Genomic DNA, 16,167 nt, shown 5'->3' with positions numbered 1-16,167 from the left:
GCTTACACTGGATCGTTTTGTGAGGTGAGGTTAATTCTGTGGAAAGAATTTAATCTTTTTAATGAACCGTCACCTAAATTGTGCTCGTGTGCCCATGAGCTTTGAAAACAGCAGTCAGGATCCATGCTGGCAGCTGTGAGATCGCAGCAGTACAGAAGTAAATGCTAAATTTGCATGCTAATGTGTGAGCCCAAAGAGGGACTACCATTATATTGAGATTTAAACACCGCAATACAAGCGCTGTTACAAGCAATTTTATTATATATGTGGGAAATGGAAACCAATTAATGATAACAAGAAGAAAAATCCACCGGTCCTGCTAAAGATTAAGCTAGCAAACAAGAGGACCGAAGCTGCACCACCGTTTGGGGCATTATTAGAATTACCACTCACCCTGACCAAGTGACCACACTCAAACATCAATACACTCAACTGCATTAAAGTTACCCCAAGGGTGCACACCGGCTGACCTCAGGAAATCCTGTAAAAGACACACCAAGAGAAAGCTACATTCTTCAAGCTCCTTCTTATTCCTCTTTCGGCCGATCACCAACTATCTGCATATCCTCCCTCCTTCACTACATCCATAAATCTCCTCTGTGGCCTGCATCTTTTGCTCCTGCCTGGCAGCTCATCTTCAACATCCACTCCACCCTGCCTGCAGTTTCCTCTTTGTCTATTCCTTTGGATGGTTGACCTTAGGCATTTAAACTCATCTACTTTCACTACATCTACTACTTGCATATTCACCTTTCCACCTGTCTCCCTCTCATTCACACACATGTAATCCGTCTTGCTTCTCCAGTGCACACCTCCATCTCTTCAGGCTGTCCTCCACCTGCTTCCCACTCTCACTACAGATCACAGAGTCATCTGCAAACATCACGGTCCATTGCTACTCCACATTTTACGAGCTTGTACAACCAACTTTTCATTTCTTCATCAGTCTCTCCCATGGTTATGGAGGAATTTGGGGAATTCTTTACAGTGTTGCCGCAGCCCACTGAGGTTTTTTCACACTGTTTTAACGTCCCACCACAGCATTTCGGTCGAGCTGAATTCTTGACTTTGAATGGACTAAAAGCCCAGCATGTAAACCTGATGGTTCCAGATGAAGATGGCGAACAAAAGCACGGCTTGTAGCCGGCAGCGCTGTGAAGTGGTCATTATGCATGCTGCAACACAGGCCCTCTGTAAGCACACGCCTACAGAAACTTACCTTCTGCATATGCTTCATTAGTCTACCTGTTAATGAGCAACACAAGCACACTGTACAGATCCACTCTGGCTGTGAATCAGTTGTAAACAACTCTTTTTACTGCTCGTCACCTGCATCAACCAACTTCTTTCTTCCACCCTTGCCTTTCTCCGTAACACCCCACCATCCAACCATCACTTCCCCTCCTCTCCCTGCCTCCCCTCCCCTTCCCTTTCCAAAACCTTACCTCTCTCCACGCCTCTGCGCTGCTTCTCCCTCCTTCTTTTTGCTTCTGCACTCTCGTCTTTCCCAATCCGGGAGGACAGCAGGATGGAGGACAGGGTGTGGACCCCCGTGTGCCTTCTTGTCATTTTGTCCTTGGGATGGACTGATGCTCAGACAAATGACACTAACGCAAGGTAAGGTGTTGCCAGCAGAGTTATTCTGTATGTATGAGCTGTCAATGTGTCCTTTGTGAATCTGTTTTCTTTTCAATATCCCGCATGTGCACATGTGGCAAGCAATTTTCAAGCCCACATCTGTCTGGATTAACTACTGTGCATGTGTGAGACTGTTTCCTCTCCTGGTCGCAGTATTGTGATTACCGAAAGCTCGGTAGAAATAGAAGGGTGTAGCGTTAGAAAGATGTGGTCGGCATCCCATAAACACACAGACAGGCAGGCGGACACATAATGACAGCGTGCTGTAATTTATTGTGATTAAATCTGGGTAGATGTACCAGCAGCAGTGCTCTCGTGTCATATAGTTTGTTTTTCTTGTTGCAGCTGAGAAGTAAATCTTCCTGAAGTTCTTTGTTTGTGCAGAGTTCCACACAAACAAGGTGTAAATTGAACATGAGAGACAAACAAATGCCTGTGGCCTGCTAAGCTCCAGAGGGTCAGAAGGGAGGGGACTCCAAAACTGGAATATTTTGGCCAAGTGTGGCCTTAGAGTACCACAATAGACACACCATGCATGCCTGAAGAACGTGAGAGACAAGCTGGAAAACAGCTCTGTAATGTAAGGGATTGTAAATTTTGCCTCACTGGCTGGTACAGAGTAAAATTTAAACCTGAATTCCAGCTGCAGAGTTTCTGGAGGAAAACCAGATGCCAGATCTGCCAACATCTAAATTAACGAGTCTGGGCCCGGCCGGCACGGCAAAATTAAAAGTTGAAGCTGGCGCTGCTTTCATGTGTGTTTATCCGAGTGCGAAAGAGTGGGTGTGTGTGCCACCAAACCGTGTGTGATTGGGCTGCTGTGCGGCAGTGTTTGCAAAGCGAACGCGTACAGTTTTCTTGCGGTGCAGTCAGAGTGTGGCGATAACACATATACTGTGTATTAACAGTCCTCCTGGCTTGGTTTGGCCAACTTCTATGAAAAAAAAAAACATACCATGAGAGTTTACTGGGAACTTCCCCAGCCTCGGAGAACAGAGAAAGACTGTGTTTTTCACATCTAAACGTGTGTGTGTGCAGGTTTTTGCCTCAATGCTCTTCAGTATAGCTGCATAAGCAAGCAGCATTTCCTAAAGCACACGGCGCATGAAGTGAACGGCAGGATTTCTTTTTCTCTTTCAGGCCAGTCTTCCACTGTGGAGGCCACCTGGTCACAGACTCCGGCATCGTGGCCAGTGAAGGTTTTCCCAGCTTGTACAAACCCAACAGCAAATGCACCTGGTACATCACTGTGAGTCACTGAAAGTAGCTGTGTTTCAGTTTGGGACACAGGGATAGTGAAACAGTGGTAGCACCTATGCAGATGACTAAATGTTTTGAACTGAAGCTAAATCACTGTAGTGCCAAAAGGATGTGATTGCGGTGTGGCACTAAAAAAACTAAAGAAAATAGAAAAATAGAAAAAGATTTGATGAAACCAAAGTCAGGTTGACTACAGTGCTGGAGCATTCAACATCTGAGTGCTTTCTGATCTGTATACAATCTGTGCTGCCTCCTGAGCCACAGCTGCCCCAATAATGATCAAACCACCAACAACAGGCTCATATTAAGCTGCCTTCATCATCCTACTATAAACCAGCTTGGCCCAAACTGGACTGTACCATCGACTCATAGCTACAGGGGGAGCCACACTCTTAGAAAGTGCTTCAACAGCACAGAAACAAGAACCAAAACATTAATTTACAGTTCCTCTGTGAGTACTGACAATTATGGTTCATCCACATGTAAATAAACACGTTTCAACTACTCCATCCCATTTACTGCAATTCAATTCAGTTTTATTTAAATGGCTCCAAGGCTCAAGGAGCTTTATGTAGTAAAGTAAAGACAGTAGCACGGAGAAAACCCCAACAATCAGACGACCCCCTGAGCAAGCATTTGGCAACAGTTGGAAGGAAAAACTTCCTTTAAACAGGAAGAAACCTCCGGCAGGACAAGGCTCAAGGAGGAGCAGCCTGCTGTGACTGGTTGGGGGTGAGGGGAGGAAACAGGAAATAGTGAAATGGAACTTTTTGTGGAGCAGAACAAAAACTCTGCAGTGTTTCCTTTTGTGTTGATAATTAAAGTAACACCTATGCTATTCCTGTTTTTTGTCATTTTAAATATGAAATATTTTATTTATTTTTATTTAATCAGCAGGTCCCTTGAGGATAGCATCTACTTTTCAGACCTGGCCAACAAGCTACATTATTACAATGTTACAATTTCAGATATAACATCAAACCACATGAAACAAAATAAAACAAGTCAGAGTCAAAATAACACAAGTACGAGATCCGGGTTGTGAAGAACAGTTGCATAAATGATCATTTTCAATGAAAGGACATTTTCAAATCTGGTTATTTTATTTCGTTAATCCATTTTCTTCTGGATCTATTTCCTTCAAAAACACCTCTGTAGTTTTTACTCATTATTAATCTGCTTCACTTTCAGCATCTTCTTGTTGTTTTCAGAGTAACACAAGCAGTATCAATGTTTAAGAAATAATCTGCCTTACATTACAAAAAACATGTTGTTCCTGTGTGTGGGTCATACTGAATCTGTTGTCCCGTCCAGGTCCCAGAGGATCATGTGGTCATGCTGTCTTTCCGCCTCTTTGACTTGGAGGCTGACCCCATCTGCCGCTATGACTACCTGGACGTCTACAACGGTCACTCCCGCCTAGTGCAGAAGTTAGGTCGATTCTGCGGGACCTTCAGGCCCGGTGCCCTCATCTCCACCTCCAACACCATGATGCTGGAGATGGTGACGGATGAAGCCACTGGTGGAAGAGGATTTCTGGCTTCTTTCAATGCAGGGAAGCCACATATGGAAGGTGTGGACAAGTAATCCTGCAAACATTTTACTGGGGCTCCAGCACACAGTTTTATCTTTTTCCTGCAAACACAGGGCAGCACCATGCTTTTTATTCTGTCACCTGGCTTTTATCTCACCTTAACATATTGTAACACACTCTTATTTTTAACTCCATCTTCTTTTCCATCTTTCTATAGAAAACCAGTTCTGTGGAGGACGACTGACCAAATCACAGGGCTCTGTCAAGACCCCCAACTGGCCCAACTCTAATTACCCAGCAGGCATCAGCTGCTCATGGCACATCTCCGTAGAGCCGAGCAATGTAAGCTGATCACACTACACTTCATACAGATTGAGAGCGCTTCACATCAGAATTTCTGTTATTATTAGATTCCTAATGATCCAGTAGCATTAAAGACCTGCTCGCTTACATTAAAGAAAGCTGAATTTATTATTTTATTTATTTATAGCATATCATATATTTATAGCATATTCTACCAGCTTTATTTTAGTCTGTGAAACCAACTGAGAGTTTCCTTGGATGTGTTTGGGCTCATCGTCTTGCTGAAATGTCAAACCCTTGTTTGATCGTCAGCATCCTGGTAGATGGCAGCAGATTTTTTATCAGGTATATGAAGGGTGCCCGTGCCATATGCTGAAAAACAGCCCTACATTAGGATGTTCCCACCTCCAAACTTCACTGGAACCTTCAGTAGTTTAGAAATTCTTCTGTAACCAATGCCATCAGTATGTTTTGCATAATAAGGCTGCGACGGTCTTAAGAAAGCTCATTGATTTGACCCTTCATTAGATGTTTCTTGTTGACACATTGGTAATGAGACACCTTTTTATAGGCCATCAGTTGGGACTGAACCACCTGATATTAATTTGCAATGTGTGGAAGGATTGCTTTCTGATTACTGATAGATTTCAGCTGGTGTCTTTACTTTTTGTACCTCCTTTTCTTCATGTGTTCAATACTTTTTCTTTTTGGTTTGATTCCTTTGCATGTGTGGATTTGATAGGTTGTTACTGACATCTGGTCAATTTCATGTCAATAGCACCTTTAGAATTATATTTACTTAGAAAACTGGTGATGTGTCCAATACTTATTTTACCTGCTGTATGTATATCTAGAATGAAGTATCAACATTTTGAAAAAAAAAGTCAGATATCAACAATTCTTTTCCCCATATGGCCCACATATCTCTTTTGGTTATGTCACCCTAATTAACATATTAATTTGAGCTCTGACACTTACTACAGTCATGACTAAAAGTGCATATTCATATGCGTTTGAAAAGACTGTAAAATATGATGTTGATTTTTGTGACTATTCCGAACTTGTAAATTAAATACCACAAATTAGGCTGTCTGCAGATAGTTAATGACAAGAACCATAAATTAGACAACAAAGTGACATAAGTGGAAAGTACCATCCAGCGGAAATAAGGACACATGTAGGATCGGTTCACTAGCTAGGCTAGCTAGCATAAATTTTCCCGGTGGAAAAATTTAACAGCATGATGTTGTACTGAGGAACAAATGCTGAGGAATATACGCTATACATAGCCTTCCAACTAGCGTAAAAAAAGTAATTAATCCACCTTATAGGGTTTATTTTCCAAAGGTTAAAATGTTGTACCTGGCAGCTAAAAGCACCTAATTGTTAGCAAACACCAAAAATGTATTACCCACTCAAGTAGGAAAGTGCCCAGTCAAATACTTTAGACTGAATGATTTATAAATACTCTAGTTTCACAGTGGATGCTTCAGTCAGTTTAATAATAAAATCCAAAGGTGTTTTCTGTATCTTCAACACTTTAAAATACTTTTATTAGTTAACTCGATAAAAATGAATAATAAAGCCAATATTTCCAATCAAAGAATTAATAGTTAAATTCTTGTGGATCTAATCTGCATAGCCAGTGTAGCTGACAATGCACCAGGAATGCAAAACCCTCAAAAAAAGAAAGAAATGTTCAAAAACAACAAAATTTACACATGATTGCCCCTTTTTAACAAGAACTGGGCTTAAAGCTTTGTGAAATATACTATTAGAAAATATGCACAGGTGCTGCAGTATCATTATAATTTGTATTTGTATAATTTACTTGCACCAAATAATAGTCAAAATCAAATTTCAGTTGACTGTATGTGCAGTTGAGTATGTTAAATGTCTTGTGTTGGAGAAAGAGGAAATAAATGGCAGTAAAGGGGCCCATCACAAGGAAATGTACCTAGGATACTTAATGCAGTTAACGTGTGTGAGTGTGACAGTGGTCTTGTGCTGAGGTTAAAATGAAAGACCTCTTTGAGTCCCTGCAGGCATGATCATGTGTGCCAAGAGATTGAACTAAAAGGAGGGAAGGAAGCAAGGGCAAGAGAGGGAGTAAATGCACCTCTGTATTTCAGAACTCCACCACCACCTCCTGATGGCTGCACTGTACACGGTTCATGAAAATTAGTCAGAAGTAAACATGTGCTAGTGCCATGCCCTGCCAAGACTTTCATAGTTTTCTGTTTCCACCTATTTTCCAGGTGATTGAGGTACAGTTTGAGAAACTGGATCTGGAGCCTGACATGTATTGTCGTTATGACTATGTGGCCTTATTTAATGGGGGAGAAACGGATGACTCGAGGAGGATAGGGAAATTCTGCGGAGACAAACCACCAGGGTGAGATACTGTTCAGATATAAGCTACTTTGAATTAAGCTAAATACATGTACACATATCTTACAGCAGAGCTTTGCTGAAGTTTTTATACTGCCACGTCCCGTTTCTTCCACGTGTCTGTCGCTTTATCCTTTCTTTCTACTTTCCCTGTTCCTTTCATAGCACTATAGTGACAAATGGGAATGAGCTCCTTCTCCAGTTTGTGTCTGACCTCAGCGTGACCTCAGATGGATTCATGGCCTACTACTCCAGTGTGCCTCGTGGGTCCCGCACACCCACTGCAGGAGGAGACTTTATCCACAGACCTCAGATAACCTCCACGACAAAAACACCCACCAAACCAACCCCCAAACCAGTTCCCAAACTCAGACCAAGCCCCAAACCCAAACCCACTCCCAAACCAGTTCCCAAACTCAGACCAAGCCCCAAACCCAAACCCACTCCCAAACCAGTTCCCAAACTCAGACCAAGCCCCAAGCCCAAACCCACTCCCAAACCAGTTCCCAAACTCAGACCAAGCCCCAAGCCCAAACCCACTCCCAAACCAGTTCCCAAACTCAGACCAAGCCCCAAGCCCAAACCCACCCCCAGACCACCCAAAAGGCAACCAGGAAGGCCACCGCTAGTAAAGAAACCTCCACTAAACAGACCCACTACTACTGACATCAAACCCACATCTAAACCTAAACCTACACCTAAGCCTAAACCTAAACCTGAAATTAAGCCTACAGTAAAGCCCAAACCCAAACCTGAAATTAAGCCTACACCAAAGCCCAAACCTAAACCTACACCTAAACCTAAGGTCATTAAGCCAACTCTTAAACCAAGAGTCAAGGTTAAACCCACACCTAAGCCCACTATAAAACCTAAAGTGAAACCAGTGAAGCCAACCAAGAAGGCAGGAGTTAAACCAACAGTCAAACCTAAGATGAAACCCACAGCATCATCTAAACCAGGAGTAACCAAAGCAGTGACAAAGAAACCTGATGTGAGCAAGAAACGTAAGTACAATAAATTGAGTATTGAATTTTTAACCTGCTTTATGCCCCCCTGTATGTATTTGTGTTTACTTGTATTAGAAAGTGTTTGTTGCTGCATGTTTTTCCTACAGCTTTACCACTGAACCCACTGTGTACACAACCCTGTAAGCGGACTGGAACCCTCCAAACCAGCTTCTGCCCTCATGACTTTGGTGAGCTACAAAACAAGCTGCAGTTTGGGCTTTGCAGAACTTCTCTCCATCTATTTTCACACCTTTACATCTACAAAATGTCACTTGTTTCTACACATTTTCTCCTCAGTGAAACATGCCTTTTTTGTGGTTCTAGCCCACTCTACAACTAAGTGCTTTCTAACATTCAGACACATTTACACTCAAAGGAATGCATCTGAGAGCAACTTGGGGTTAGTGTCTTTCCCAGTCTTTGGCATGAAGACTGGAGCACCCAGAGGTCAAACCACCAATTTTCAAATTAGTAGCGACCACTTCAGGGTGGCTTTTTACCAATGGATATTTCACTGATAAGGAGATTCCTCAGATAATCACTCAGAAAATCTTAAATGTTTGACCAAAGTTTTAAGAAGTCTAAACACCTTTCAATGATAATTGAATGAAAAATCTTAAATTTTTTTCCCTTAGTGACCACATCTCTCTTTTTTCTTTATTTTAGTGATTACGGGTAAGGTTACATCTATAGATCCTGGTCCAAGAGGCTCAGCAACCATCGAGGTGTCACTGATCAAGGCGTATAAGACAGGAAGCCTCACCGTCACCAAATCAGGACCCGCCAAAACAGTCACACTGACTTCTACCTGCAAGAAATGCCCTGGGCTAATCAAAGGTAAAAAATGAGACAGTTTTCTTGCTCTCCATCTTACAGAAATATTGCCATATAATACAGTTAGGGCAGGTTGTCAAACATCTGTAAATATTGTGTACAAACTGGAATCTCTTAATGATGGCTTTCTATGTTTAGGGTACTACCAGTGCTAACATCCAGTTCAATGTCAAACTGTATGCAGATGATGTGTTTTTGTATTTAACCCATAAAAGCCAGTCATTAAAGGCAATAATGTAGATAATAAAACCATATACAGGTGTCATATGAGGTGCCTCTGGGAGTATTGTAAATAAATAACTACTATATAAAGAATAGGAGTAAAACAGAGTTTTGGATTGTTATAATGTTATTTAACTGGAATTGTTCATTTCCAGTGTTGTTCCTTTAACGGTTTCTCTTTACAAGTCACCAGCTGCTCTGATGCAGATGATAACGACTTGCTCTGGTATTTTTTTCTTCATCGTCTCTTGTCCAGGTCGTAACTACGTGTTGATGGGAAAAGTCGACGCAGAGGGCAACGGCCATTTGAGCCCCTCCAGCTTCACCCTTCTCTTTAAGCCTGTTCATTCAAAAGCACTGGATGTCCTTTCTCGCAAATCATGCTGACATCGTGGCCTAAACCACCAATCAAACCGACGGCCCTGACTCTTTAAAAAAATGTAACATTGCATAAAGAGTGAAAATATTATAAGCAATATCGTACAGAATTTTTTTCATATTACAATATGGTTGTGAGAAGGAGTTACATTTTAAACATACAATATTAACATATTACTTTTGTATTTTCTATGTAAATTATAAAGTTTCTGTGTTAAAAGATACATAATAAACACAGTTTTGGGGTAATTTTGTGTCAACTATCCATTACTTTTCATCCATGATGAAATATTTTGTTCTACCACATCCTGAAGCTGTTTTATAGTAATGAGATCTGGTGATTGTGGAGGCCATTTGAATACAGCAAACTCATTGTCATGTTCAAGAAACCAGTTTGAGATGATCCGATGAACTTTGCAAAACATGGTTTGTCATCCTGCTGAAAACACTCATCAGAAGATGGGACCACTGTGACCATAAAGGGACATGATCAGCAACAACACTCAGGTAGGCTGTGGCTTTTAAATGATGCTTATTATACTAAGTGACCCAAATTTTGCCAATATCCCCCACATCATTAAACCACAGCCACTAGCATTAACTGTTAATATAAGGCAGTGCTCTCATCTTGTTTATGTCAAATTTTGACCATATCTTCCAGATGTTGCAGCAGAAATCGCGACACATTAGACCATTTGACAATTCGATTTTGTAGCCTCAATTTTTGCTTCTACTGCTTCAAGGTTTGACATGTCGTGTGTTCAGAGATGCTCTTCTACATAGCGTGGTTGTTAACAAGCGGTTATTTGAGTTACTTCTGCCTTCCTACCAGCTCAAAGGAAGCCATTCTCCTGGCATAATCAAGTCATTTTCACCTAGAAAACTGCTGCTCACAAGATATTTTCTGTCCATCTGACCATAGAGATGCCTGTGTGAAAATCTCAGTAGATGAGCTTTTTTTTTTTGGAAATACTCAGACCAGCTGTCACGTTAATGGCTCTGTTGACCCAGTGTTTTAAGTTTTAGTTTATTTGGATGTTGATGTTTGTTTAAGTTTTTTAAGGTTAGCTAAGTTCATTTGTTTATTATATTCCCTTTGTGTTTTTCTACCCCTAAATTTAAGTTACCCTCACCCTTTATGTGTTTCATGCTGCGTGTCTTATGTTGTCAAGTTCGTATTGCCATGTCTGCATCTCATGTTTCCTGTTTTATTTTGAAGGTCTGTGTCCTATGTCAGTGTAGTCGGCTTTGCTTCCTTCGTCTCGTTATGTCAGATTAGTGTTAGCAGTTTCCCCATGTGTTTCCACTTCCCCTAATCACTCTTGTGTGTATTTAGTCTGTGTGTTTCTGGTCGTTCGTTGTCAGGTCGTCTGTTGTCCTTTGTGCCACGTTTCCATGATCCAGGTATCTTTGTGTCCATGTCAGGTTTCATGTTTTGATTTTTTTTGTATGTTTATCTTTCCACAGTTTAGGTTCTCGTTTAGCTTCATCTCTTCATTTTGTTTTGTAATATTTTACCAGCCTTAATAAACGGCTCGCCTTATGTTAACATTCCAGTTTTATTCCACGTTCATTCATGTCTGCGTTTTGGGTCCTCTTCGTCACTCATTACGCTCTGCCTCTGCCAGACTGTGACACCAGCCCATTAGTAGTAAAAAGCCTTCAAAGTCCTTTAAATGACCTTTCTTCTCCATTCTGATGCTAGATTTGAAATTCTGTAGATCGGGTTGACCACGACAACATGCTTAAATGCACCGAGTGGCAGAAGTGATTGAACGATTGCATATTTGTATTAATATAAAGTTGAACATGTCTACCTAATAAACTGGTGATCAAAGTGGGAAAACCTGAGATACGTGCCATCCATAATGTTTAGGACACCATTTTTGTAGTTTTGCCTCTGTACACCACCATAGTGGACTGTAAATCAAACAACCAATATTTGACTGAGGTACAGATTTTCAGGTTTAATTTAAGAGGTTTCACAAAAACTTTGTATGATTTAGTGAAGAATTACAACCATTTCAGATTTCCCCCCCATCTTCAGATGTTGTCACAGTGGTTTTTTTTTATTGGGCTTCTAATAGAAGCATTTTAGTCTTTTCCACACTAATTGTCTTACTGTGTAATATATTCTGTTATTAAGATTAGATTATGAGGTATTTCAGGGTATATTTTTTGTCAACATCTTTGAAAAACAATTTCACAGCTTCTCGCTACTGTAATTGTACAACTACTGCAGTTCTTGCTTCTTTATTCTCATATTTGCAAAAAGAGGATGAAGAAGTGCTGGGACTTTCTGAGATAAAGTACGCAGGTCTAAAAAACTGAAAGCATTTTAGGTGATACAGGAGTGGAAGTGAAAAAGCTGCAGTTATGATGAACAGTCTCCTTTAGCTTCCCGTCATGATGTATACAGAAATTCACAAAAACATTTACATTAAACAAGTTTATTCAGCTTCTGCACCTTCTCTGGTAACTTTTCCTTGGCATGAGTGAAACTCATCCTCTCATTTTTAATGACTCTCAAAGACTTCTCTATCTGACGTGTTTTTGTGTCACATTTGTTTTAGCCGCATGAGACTTTTGAGTTTTTTCAAAATGCAAAATTCCTGTTTTCAGTTCTCAGTCTGACATGGTTGTGGTGATCCATATTTCAGTGTAAAAATGTATTGGACAAAGATTAAAAAATGCAGTAGGCTTTTTTCCACAATATTGTTTTCTCATCATGAAAAACAACAACAAAAAAAACAACCCCCAGCATGGATTGGAAACTTCCAAACGAACACGCTTTCAGATGGATTTCTTTAGAATACAATACAGTGCAAAAACTTTGAGCAACCCCTGATTTCTTTATATTTTGTTAGGGAAATGGAAATAAGTGGAGTGATTTTTTTTTTGAACTGTACAAACATACGATGCAAATGTAGTATATAAGGAAAAAATAGTGTTTCTACAGTTACTAACAAGCTTGGAAGTCCGTATTTGCTGTGACTGCGTTTAATCCTTAAGCACAAATATGGCAAACGTTCTTGTCATTTCTGTAAGTAGTCTTCAGGAATAGTTCTCCAGACATCTTGAAGGACATTCAAAGCTCTTCTTTGGATGTTTCTGCCTTTTATTCTGTTCTCTGTCAAAATGATCTCACACTGCTTCAATAATGATGAGATGTGTGCAGATGCATTCAAACCTGCCTGCTGCCATTCCTGAGCAGCCGCTGCACTGGTGGCACTGATCCCACAGCTGACGATCCTGATGCGTGCTGGACTTTCTTGGGTGACCTGACGCCTTTTTCACAACAATTAAACCTGTTTCCTAGAAGTTCTTGATGATCTGACAAATGGTTAATTTAGGTGCAATCTGAGTAGCAACAGCATCCTTGCCTGTCAAGCCCCTTTTATGCAATGTAATGATGGCCGCATAAGAAGAATGATTTCAAGCATCCCCTTCCCTTTTAACACATCCATGACATAATGATCTCCAGCCTTGTGCTCGTCAACATTCTTTCCTGTGCTACCGAGAAGATTATTGAAACGGTCTACTTTTATGCCAGCGATGAAATGCAGTGGAAGTGGGTTTTTTGGGGGGATTAAGTTCATTTTCATGGCAAATTTGAGCTTTGCAATTCATCTAATCACTCTTCATAACATTCTAGAGTATATGCAAATTGCCATCATAAAAACTGAAGCAGCATTTGGCCGCGACTCTACTGCTCAAGACCATTTAAAAAAAGTCTGGTTGCTTGGAAGCAAAATATGAAGAAATGATGGCTCAAGACTTTTGCACATGAACATTCAGAAAGTAAACAAGAATTTTGATACACGACCAATTTACCCTCTGACTAAACAGCTCTATCCAATAAATATTCTGTTTTGAGTTATTTTAAATATGCTTGTTCATTATTCTGCCTAGCATTATATATATTATTAAAAAAAATCCAGTCAAATGTTTAGATAACAGAAATCTGCTGTGAAAATAATTTAAAAAGATTAAACACTGTCCACTAAACTTTGTATTTTACCTGTAAATTGTGACATTTCTCTGAAAAGAAAAAAGTGTGTTGCTGTGTTATTAAATGCTCTAAACATATATAAGACACGTATGAAAGCCAAATTCCAACATATATGTTCAAAGCTTCATTTTTTATTTATTAGTTTTCTTTTCATCCCCGCAGCAGCCTCTGAGTGTCGTTATCATCATCAGCCTCTCGGTGCTTACAACAGCAATAGGACAAGAAGAGCGCACCTAACAGGATGTAGGTCAGGTTGGTGCTCCAAAATGCAAACAGGTAGAGCGTCTGGTTGCAGTACGGATCGGCTTTTGTTGTATTTTTATTGTAGTTCGGTTCGTAAATGGAGTAGATCATCACATTACCTGGAGAAATGTAAAAAAAAAGACTCAGAGGTGCTTGCTCACTAAGAAAATACTGCTGTAATGCATTAATTCTTATGCTACGAGAAAAGCAACTTGTTCCACAACATTAACTGCTTTTCAAATGTGCTAACTCATTATTTTTTGCTTTGGTGTTTAAAGCTGCACAAATTCATTTGTGGCCACATGAGAGGGACAAAGACCCCTGTTTATTTCTCTGTTATGAATGATCTATTTTAACTTTTAAATCAGCAAACCAATTATTAAATGTAAGTCAACAGATCTGTTCAGAGCTGAAGTTTTCGCGTACTTGCATAGATCACATGATTTAAAACCTCAGCCGTGTTTAAAATGAGCATCCAGCTGTTGTTACGTTTACATGAAATAAAATAAGGAAATAGCTCATCTTTAAATTTCTTTTGACTAAGCATGTCTTACACTTCCAGTAAACAAAGGGAAACAATAATATAAGACTCAACAATTAATTTTTATTCTCTGTCAGAGACACGAGTCTGAGACCTCTATGTCACATATCCATTCATGCAATCAATATGAGTGCTATTGTACCGTCACGGGGACATTCAGGACTTTCTGTTGATACCACATTTGTGCGGGTTGTTCTAACAGAGCACATGGACTTTGCAGCTTTGCAGCTTCCACATTTCATGGCCACAGCTGTCATGATTCTATTGCTAAAACTGCCTTTATCAGTTCAGTTTCAACTCTACTGAAATTACCTTCAATTCTTTTTATTTACATAGCACGAAACATGAAAACAACACAGCCACCAAAAACACGTGGTCCTCTGATTACATCTCACAGAAAACAGACAACCAGGTTTTAGGAAATAAAAATTCAGAGCACACAAACCAGAGGGAGGTGCTCATTTCTGAAGGTGTCATTAAAACTGAAACCATTCTTCAGCATATATGTGGTCACAGCATTGCTACCTCAGGCTACCTAAGATATGAATTTACTGGTTCCTAGTTCCTAGGCAGATTCTTGAAGATTAGGCTCTCTAGAAAGCGGGAACTCTTTTAAACAGAATGCAACAAGGCTGCCTCGGTCTGTGAGAGCATGGAAAGATCATTGATTTTACAGGCTGGTGTGCTGCAATATATCGTTACGCTACATCCTTCTGTGATCAAACAAGACCTGATGCATCACATGTCTACAGAAGATAAGGAACAAATAAATAACTAATTAACCTCTCAGGAGGTTAATCTTATTTTCCCTACATGCACTGTTGGATGGTTACTTAACCATCGTATTATTAGCTCTAGTTTTTATTTTAGATTTGCAACATCAGCTACTCTTTTGCTCTTTTGTTTTGCTTTGCTACTCATCTAACGTGGTTGGGAAATTTGAAAAAAAATCTGCTTTGCTTGTGCAGGCTGTCTGTAATATTTCTAAAATCAGCTGACTTTTGGTGTTAAGAAATTGGATTCAGCTCTCAAAGCTCACCTGTGATGAACCAGCAAACATAGAAGATGATGGCCACAGAGCACAAAACGATGTTGCAACAGTTGTAGCACGAGCTCAGTGCCAACAAGATGGGTATGAGTATGAAAAAACACATATAGACGGGGATGAAGGGCTGCCTCGGACAGTCGTTGCAGTACACTAATCCTACAGGGCACAGAATACAGATAAAGATGAGTGTCTTTATTAAACACCTCTGATTATTTGATTTTTCAAACTTTGTTTCCAGCATATAAAATGAATTCAAACATTGGTAGATGAATCTCTCACTTACCAACTACCCCTTGAGCAACGAATATGATATCGAAAATCACCAAGGTACAATCTGAAGGAAGGCAGTGACATTTTTAGTCATAAATGACACCATGCAGCAGCTGCAGATGTGCAAAAATGTTTCAAATTACTCTCTTACTTAATATTATTGCCCAAGGCCCGCAGATGTGTTGTGACCTGTTGTTGTCAAGCATTATGCCTGGATAGAAATCGAACATACAAAGACACAAAGAGAGCCACGTGATGTTCCTCCGTAGCAAAAGAAAAGATATTTGTTGAAGAAGGACCAGCTCACCAAAGAAAAGTTTCGTTTAAAACGTATTTATTACTGCAAGATCTAAACGTGTGTCAATATAGTTAGTGAATGAATCTTAAATGTATTATGTGAAAGAATTAAAGTTAGATTTTTTTGCAGGCCTTACCTGTTTGTGTCTCACCGGACTCGTTGAAAACATGACAAGGACTGTTGTTAGA

At 40.1% G+C, this 16,167-nt stretch overlaps 2 protein-coding genes across 2 annotated transcripts; one reads left to right on the top strand and one right to left on the bottom strand.

Annotated features, from left to right (window-relative positions):
* The first annotated feature begins 1,466 nt into the window (after positions 1–1,466).
* pcolceb (procollagen C-endopeptidase enhancer b) lies at positions 1,467–9,830 on the top strand. The gene is made up of 9 exons (XM_031749342.2): positions 1,467–1,617; positions 2,779–2,887; positions 4,213–4,471; positions 4,650–4,774; positions 6,994–7,130; positions 7,292–8,130; positions 8,241–8,321; positions 8,800–8,970; positions 9,446–9,830. The coding sequence occupies exons 1-9, from the start codon at positions 1,529–1,531 to the stop codon at positions 9,574–9,576; spliced, it is 1,941 nt and encodes a 646-aa protein (XP_031605202.2). The 5' UTR covers positions 1,467–1,528; the 3' UTR covers positions 9,577–9,830.
* A 3,621-nt stretch (positions 9,831–13,451) lies between these two features.
* Positions 13,452–16,167, bottom strand: LOC116327701 (transmembrane protein 272-like). Its single transcript, XM_031749347.2, has 5 exons — positions 16,116–16,167; positions 15,833–15,892; positions 15,695–15,745; positions 15,403–15,567; positions 13,452–13,941 (listed from the first exon to the last, which is right to left on the bottom strand). The coding sequence occupies exons 2-5, from the start codon at positions 15,885–15,887 to the stop codon at positions 13,730–13,732; spliced, it is 483 nt and encodes a 160-aa protein (XP_031605207.1). The 5' UTR covers positions 15,888–15,892; positions 16,116–16,167; the 3' UTR covers positions 13,452–13,729.

This window comes from Oreochromis aureus, linkage group 3 (assembly GCF_013358895.1).
Source record: "Oreochromis aureus strain Israel breed Guangdong linkage group 3, ZZ_aureus, whole genome shotgun sequence".
Classification (NCBI taxonomy): domain Eukaryota; kingdom Metazoa; phylum Chordata; class Actinopteri; order Cichliformes; family Cichlidae; genus Oreochromis; species Oreochromis aureus.
The sequence above is the reverse complement of the archived record's forward strand: the minus strand, read 5'-3'. Positions and strand labels throughout refer to the sequence as shown.

Coding starts and splice junctions, on each gene's coding strand:
- pcolceb (XM_031749342.2), top strand. CDS start 1,529: ATGGAGGACAGGGTGTGGACCCCCGTGTGCCTTCTTGTCATTTTGTCC. Junction 8,322..8,799: donor CTTCTGCCCTCATGACTTTG/GTGAGCTACAAA, acceptor TCTTTATTTTAG/TGATTACGGGTAAGGTTACA. Junction 8,971..9,445: donor ATGCCCTGGGCTAATCAAAG/GTAAAAAATGAG, acceptor TCTCTTGTCCAG/GTCGTAACTACGTGTTGATG.
- LOC116327701 (XM_031749347.2), bottom strand. CDS start 15,887: ATGCTTGACAACAACAGGTCACAACACATCTGCGGGCCTTGGGCAATA. Junction 15,746..15,832: donor GCCTTGGGCAATAATATTAA/GTAAGAGAGTAA, acceptor GCCTTCCTTCAG/ATTGTACCTTGGTGATTTTC. Junction 13,942..15,402: donor TGTTTGCTGGTTCATCACAG/GTGAGCTTTGAG, acceptor ACATTTCTCCAG/GTAATGTGATGATCTACTCC.